Genomic DNA, 7,159 nt, shown 5'->3' with positions numbered 1-7,159 from the left:
GGGGGAGGGATGGCAAAGGAGACGGAAGAAACGTAACAGCAAGAAGGAGTGCAGCAAGCGCAGTGAGAGAACCGAATTCGCAGTCTCAATTATAAGACGGCGAGTGAAAATGAATGTTTGCCGAAACCTGCTCTCGAACCCCGCTCCTCTTTCTCTCGACGACGTGCCTGCTGCTTCAGCTCTGCCATCACTCTGTCTCCCAGGTGAACTCGGCCTTGGGCACGGTAACACAAAGCGGTAAAAAAAAGATACGAGAAAAACACCCAGAACGTCCTTTGAGCTGCGCGGGTCTATTTGCTCTGGTCGCGGTCCATTAATGCCGGCACGGGCCGCGGTGCGGTGTCACCTCACCGAGGACACTGCAAAAACAATCGCCGCGGCGGCCCGAAAAAGGAGCGGGTACTTTGTTTTTCGTATTGGACTCAAGTAACTCGGTATGGTGGTATGGTGGTAATCACTTATGCTGCCAGCCCTCACCATTTATCTTTTCCCTCCCTCTTTTTATTTTGCACGCGGCGCTTCTCTAGATCCTTAAGTATGTTTGTTACGCACCGACATCTTAAAATCAGGTATTCGCAATTCGTACGTTAAACAACTCTCTTTGTGAGGAACTAACATTAGTCCAGCATTGTGGCGTAACTGTTAAATACCTGCTAAGCAATGCTTTGTAGCCTTTGCAGATGATTTACTCCATTTACTTTTTAATCTCAAAGCGTTACTTTCAGCATGTGAAGCACTGTTGCAATTGCGAAGCATCGCGCTGTTGTATTTGCAAAGTAAATGCTTCGTAGGTACAAAGGATCTAAAAATCTTTTGCAAGGCTGAAAAGCATTGCTATGCAGGAATTTAACAGTGTAGGCAACACTCGCAGGTTTTAATTGCAAGTTCCTTGAAGCAGGTTTCGTAGGGAAGGAACAAAAGGTGTGTGCTATTGGTGTGTGCAAGTGTGTTCTCACCCACACCGCGGCGGCACAGTGCGGCGCGCGAGCGAAAGTGCTCCTCACTTTTACTTACCAGTCGCTCTGACTTACTGCCTGACAGACTCAATGACGGGCCGGCGGGCCGGCCGGGCCCGCCCGCCTCGCTGCAGCCCGGCTCTCACACCCTGTTTCATCAAAAGGACCCGCGCAGGCTCTGAGCTGCTCAAAGCGTACCTGGTTACTTCTATGGTACTACCAGACCGGTAATCCACTGGCGTTAGTGCTGTTTGTGAAATTGGCAGATAAATAAACTTAGATTCACCTATCTCCTTATAGCATCGGAGAGCTTTTTGGTATTCGCAACTGATATTTGACTGTGTAACGACACTGAGAAAATAAAAGCCCTTGCTTCATCGGTGCCTGTGTCCTGTGTAAAATCAAAGCGCGTCTGAGCGTCCGACTGGGAGAGTGGGGTGAGATGGGGAGCCGCGCAGGGGCTTGGCCTCCCACACTTAGATGAGTCTCTGCTGCAAATTGAATATAGCGGTCCTGTGCGTACGCTGGCAGCGGTGCGTTGTTGTGGTGGTGTTGTGGTCGGGGCGGTGCCGGGAGAGGGGGGCCCGCTGAAGAGTGGCTTAGGGTGCAAGGCCAAGGGCAGGGTCGCCCTAGGGTGGGCCGCCCCTCCGGACCGGAGTGCTAAGCCCCGCTGGTGTCGGAGCACTTTCTTCCTAGCCTTTGCCTTCTTTCTTTTCTGTTCACCCACAAAAAAGGTTTCCTTAGTCGAAAAATTACTTTTTGAAGACTGGAATATTGTTTTGCTTTGGGCTAAGAATATTTTTTATTAGCCTGGATCAAGAAAAAAATATCTAGAAGCAGGGAATTTTTCTTGAATTTATGAACAAAAATGTTCTTGATTGAAGCGACATGTTTTTAAAGAGAGCGAAATTTCATAGATCAAGAAAAATAGATCTGTCCTGGCCCGAGACAAAATTTGTCTTTTAATTATAATTTTCTTTTCTATAGAATTTTTGGTCAGTAATTGGAATGACGTGGTGACGTGAAGGTGGGGATTGTGGTGGCCCCTTCTATTTTCACTTTCATTGCAATTAAATGACCTCACCGGAGCAAGTTTGTTAACCTCTGCCAGTACCCCGAATTTCGTTTGGACTGATCGCACCTGTCTCGAAGACTTGCTCTCCTGCATTTTTCTGCCTGCCTTCTCCGAAATCCCGCCTTAGAATCCGCTCTCGATTTGATTTTACTTTCAGTGGACGTGATACGAGCAAGCCGCATTTGGGGGGAAAAGCGCGTGAAACCTTTCGTGCGCGTGTCCGAGAACCTGCAGCTTTCACGAATTGACCCATGTAACAATCTTAAGCGTAAGAAAGAAACGTGGTGCCTTGAGATTGGGACTCTCGCGAGAGCCGACACAGGGTGTGCAGCACACACGCACACACACACACACACACACGCACTCGCAAAGGAAAAGAGCTATGAGAGGCTGCCGTGTCGTCCCAGTACGAAAGGTCCGTAAATCACACTCGTGTACACTTTGACACCTGTCCGCACGACCTCACGCGCGGATGGCGTGGCGTGGCGTAACTGTGAGGCGTAATGCTGCAGCGGCAGCAGGGCATTCTGCAGGGGTCAAGAGTAAGAGCGGTGCGGCGGTAGGTTGCCGGGGGTCCGGGAGGACTGGTGGTGCCCGGACTAGTCGTCATCACCGTAACGTCCTGGCAGGAAGGGAAGCTGACTGCAGGTGCCCGTTCGGAACGGAGAAAAATACTGCAGCTGTTTTTTTACAAGGTTTTTAAGACAGCATTAACCGCGCAGTGTAGTTAAATTGCTACAGGATTTTAAAACAAAATCGACCAGATTATGTCATTTTAGTACATTTCGCTCGAATGAAAACAGTAAAAAATTCTGTGGCCTCATTGATTACAGTAATTATTGGTCTTCCTTTCATAAATGCGACTTTTTGTACTCCCTCTCCCTTGCATGCTGGCCTTTTGGGTGTGCATAAAAGAACACCTTAGTGTGATTGCAGATATTCGTCTTTCTAAAGGGAACACCAACACCGGAAAGCAAAGATGCCACGGAGTTTTCGGTGATCTACAGAGTGAATGTAGACTACTCATTCTGTTTTGGTTGTTTATTTTTCCTCCCCGTCGTCGTCACGACACCTTACACAACCCGTCGTCCTCCTCGGTCGCGGGGGCGTTGTTGTCGTTCGGCCGCCGTCGACCTGTCGCCACGTAAGTGCAACGTCTAGAGTGGCGATCCGCTGGCGTGACGGCCGTCGAGCCGTGAGCGGGGCGTTCTTGACGTCGGAACACCTCCCCCTGTCCCGCTACACCCCACCCCACCCTACGCTTAGCGCGGACGCCGATGCACGCCCATGCGGCTAAGAGTGAAAGGATCCGATACGTGGCAACATAGACTCTGGAGGCAGGATATGGATGAATTGAAAGCTTCTACTTTAACTGACACTACTTAAAATATTTTCGCAAAAATCTTGTGATTTGATTGAATTGACAGTTATACTCGAAGCTACTCGACAATCCATGCAGCAGTTTTCTGGTAGTTTAAGTGTGCTTTTGTAAAATTTAAAATTTATGAACTTTAACTGCTAGTACAGTTAAATCAGCAGCGTTAGACCTCGGGGGGGGGGGGGGGGCGGTCGTCTAGCGAAGTGGCGGATGAGTCGAAGGAGGGCGGGACTTGGACCTGTCACAGGATGCACCAAATGCGTCCCAGGCCCGGGGCCGATTGCATCAATACACACTTCCGACCCAGTCTCCTGCGCGAACTGAAGACGGTTTTGGGTGTGCTCTGTGTTATATTCTTCCAATTTTTGAAAAAAAGGATAGGTAGCAAAATTAACAGATTTCAACCGCAAAGAAAAGTTTATGGTATTTATTTTTGGAAAATAACGGAAACAGAGACTTCTAAGGCTTGGCTCACCTACTGAGGTAAGAGGCTGGGGTGGACGTTCTTGTTAAAGATCATGTCTTTGCTTGGAAGGAGGCTCGGATGCACTTCCTCCTTGGGTTTGAACAACTGAGCAGCCTGTTCAGCCAGAATATCGTGCTCCAGCACAATTTTGTCGTGGAAGACGTTAAACTGTCCAAGCTCTTGAAGTTTCTCGAGGCTCCCGGCTGGGAGAGAGGGTTTGTCGACGATATACACCCAGGGGAGTGCGTCGAAGTCCTGCAAGGGAAGTTTCAGGAGTGAGAATTGTTGTGTGTTCGTTGTCATGGTCAACCAAACTGTGGTCCTGCTCTTACATCGGCGGCCGCTTCGACACCGGTGCTCGTGGGCGTGAAGTAGCTCTTCTTGATGGGAGTAAGCTTTAGCTCGGGGATGTCCAGGGTGCGAGCTGCGCTTAAAAACAGGGCGACTGTCTCGGGCCCCGTCAGTGCGTTGTCTACAACGGGGGACAGCTTGGGCTCCTGGTACAGGCTCTGGAGGCCGCTAGTTGGATAAAAAGATCAGATCTTTTTAGAATATATGTGCCTTAGAGACTTATTAAAATGTACTACGTCGTCAGAAACAGGGCTCAGTGGTAACTTTTTTTAACTGCCTTTCACGTTAAATATTTTGAGAGTTAAAAGCTATAACTGCTTATAACTTTTACAGTAGTCTGTTGAAAAAACTTTGGTTGCTACTCACTGTCCGAGGCGGGAGGCCAACATCTTGCCGCCAAAAATGCCGGCCAGCACCATTGGCATGTCATAGAGACCCTTAATGCCGTACTTCTCCTGGCTCAGCTGGAAGTTGATGTCGGATGCGCCTGCCAAATGAACATATCATTTTAATGTACATTATAAAAAAAAACACTTTTTTAAAAGTTATTTGTTTATACTACTATTTTCTTTGTCATACAATAAAATATGGTTGTAGCGTTTTGTTAATTGGAACCTTGCAGAAAAAAATGGAAAATTTTCGAAATTTTCGGCATGTTGAAGTAATTTCTAGTGAACCAAAAGTCCCGGTTAACAAACCATTTTGCGGGGAATCTTGAGCCTAATTATTATATAATATGCATTTAAAACCCACATTGGGATTGCTCTTTACTCTGCCACACTTTGAACTTTCGGTTACGACTTTCCGTGCGTAACACCAGTTTCGGAACCGACGGTCAGAAGGTGTTCGTGTCAAAATGTACGTATTTACATTTTCTACAAATTGATACGTATTCTCGAATTTTGTGACTAGTATAAGATGCCGAAGTTTGATGATAATTGCTCCGAAAACTTCTGTGGTTTTGTCCTAATGTTACGATGGTTTTCTTCTCATTCCTACCGTAGACGGGCACCACCCTCATGCTCAGTGAAGGGTCGTGCACGTGTTCAGACAGGGCCTTGACGGTGGTGGCTGCGGCCACACTGGCCAGGGCGAGGACTGCGATGAAGACCTTCATGGTGGATGGTGACGGGGCAGAGTGCTGCTGGTCGGCGAACGTGTCGCGCCTTATATACTGGAGACCTGTCACAACGTCCGGGGGCCACTGCGATAGAGTAATGCTTTAATCTGCTGAAACTTTTCCACCCTTGCCGATGCTTACTTTGTTATACTCGAAAAACCTCTTTATGTCGCCGAAAAACTGCACCTACGTATTCATCCCGTTTGCAAGCTGAAGCCAGACGCAAAAATAATTTTGCTCGTTTCCTCGCGTCTTTCCATGGCACTTGGCGTGCCGTCCGGTCAATGGCCGCAGCACAACATTGCCGTATCGCCGCCCCTGATGTCCCGTCGACCACCGTCTGCGAAAGGTATAAATAGAATCATAATTCGGTGATCGCTTGGGGGCGACTTAGAAAAACTATCGTCGCACTAAGCACGTTGGCATCAATGCTTCATTGCACAACCACATCTGTACAAGTATTTAGTGTTGACTGTGCGTATACCTATAAGTACCTATGCAGTAAATTGTGTGAACTTGTGCACGTCTGCAGAAAATACGGCATATCTCGCCTCGCCATGTACACACATGTTTGAGTACACTGTGAAGAATATTATGAAACGCTCATTCGCCACCCTGCAAAGGAATCGAAGGCTTTGAAGGGTACGCATCATGCCCTGTAAAATGCTTGCAAACTATATTCTTTGCGACGTTGCAATCAAATTTAAAGCTTTGTTCTGAAAAGAATTAACTCGTATTGCAAAGAAACTCTTTAAAAGAAACTGTTAGAATCCTTGCAACGTGTGTATTGTTCGCATTGCAATGTAATGTTTTTTGCAAGCTTGCAAAGAGCTAATTCGTATTGGCAATGCTTCAAAACCGTTTGCAAGGTACAAGGAAACTTATTCTTTGCTAGCATTTTGCCTTGTGCTTTGTGGACTACGATGCACCATCTCTTTATGAGATTTACGAAGGAGGTCATTTAACAGAGGATAGGATTTTTTGTGTCAGGCCAAACTAACCCCGTGTGCCAACTTTATGCTGTGTTCTTCAGCTCTGCACTGGAAAAACAAAGGTGCTATATAGCACCCTTTTTAGGGTGCTATCTATATAGCACCCTTTTTAGGGTGCTATTGAATTTTTAGGGGTGCTACTGCACTAGTGCCTTTGTAGAGCCACGATTTGTGCCAAAAATAGCACCTTTGGGGGGTAGTAGCACCTTTCTAGAGGCACTATCTTACTAACGCCTTTAAAAGGCATTAGATAGCACCTTTGTTTTTCCAGTGTGGTAAACACAGAGTCACGTGTCAGTGAAGACTCCTGATGTACGGGTGATAGGCAATTTTGGGAGGTAATGCCCCCGGTAAGTGATCATAGGTGCGCCACTATGCGGCCCCCCTGCCTGAGAACAAATCCTTGGTGCCTCCTGAGATGGCGATCTTTCCTTACGGCGGGGGGGGGGGGCAAATCCTTGGTGCCTCCTGAGATGGCGATCTTTCCTTACGGCGGGTGCGGCGCGCGGCAGGGGCGCAGGCGAGATTGCCGGGCGATGACAGGAAGCCGCGCGTGGCGTCTCCCTCCAATCTCTGCACGCGCGCTCGCGCGCAGCCTCCAGGTCCAGGGGGTTGTTGGGTCGGGTGTCCGGCGAGGTGTGAGCGTACTCTATGGGACAGGATGGCTCGGAGGCGTTACGCGCGCGCAGGCTCGCACGCATGTGTAGGGAAAGCCCACGAGCAAAGTGCGAGCGGGCTGTATATCGCCTCACTTTAAATTATAGCTACAGCCAGTCAGATGAACAAGGGAGACAGAGAGAGAGAGGGAGGGGGTGAGAGAG

The 7,159-nt window shown here is 48.3% G+C and overlaps 2 protein-coding genes across 2 annotated transcripts in view; one reads left to right on the top strand and one right to left on the bottom strand.

The window, feature by feature from the left end:
* LOC113211260 (mucin-5AC) overlaps positions 1-7,159 on the top strand; it is a gene marked incomplete at its 5' end in the record, with an annotated part of 27,305 nt that overhangs the window by 7,992 nt on the left and 12,154 nt on the right.
* On the bottom strand, positions 3,808-5,406 carry LOC113211236 (uncharacterized). The gene is made up of 4 exons (XM_052267984.1): positions 5,226-5,406; positions 4,593-4,713; positions 4,208-4,394; positions 3,808-4,130 (listed from the first exon to the last, which is right to left on the bottom strand). The coding sequence occupies exons 1-4, from the start codon at positions 5,341-5,343 to the stop codon at positions 3,885-3,887; spliced, it is 672 nt and encodes a 223-aa protein (XP_052123944.1). The 5' UTR covers positions 5,344-5,406; the 3' UTR covers positions 3,808-3,884.

The sequence above is a fragment of the Frankliniella occidentalis genome, unplaced genomic scaffold (genome assembly GCF_000697945.3).
Source record: "Frankliniella occidentalis isolate FOCC.00 unplaced genomic scaffold, Focc_3.1 Scaffold62, whole genome shotgun sequence".
Taxonomy (NCBI): Eukaryota; Metazoa; Arthropoda; class Insecta; order Thysanoptera; family Thripidae; genus Frankliniella; species Frankliniella occidentalis.
This window is presented reverse-complemented; position numbering and strand designations above follow the sequence as displayed.

Coding starts and splice junctions, on each gene's coding strand:
- LOC113211236 (XM_052267984.1), bottom strand. CDS start 5,343: ATGAAGGTCTTCATCGCAGTCCTCGCCCTGGCCAGTGTGGCCGCAGCC. Junction 4,395..4,592: donor TTGGCCTCCCGCCTCGGACA/GTGAGTAGCAAC, acceptor TTATCCAACTAG/CGGCCTCCAGAGCCTGTACC. Junction 4,131..4,207: donor GTGTCGAAGCGGCCGCCGAT/GTAAGAGCAGGA, acceptor CTTCCCTTGCAG/GACTTCGACGCACTCCCCTG.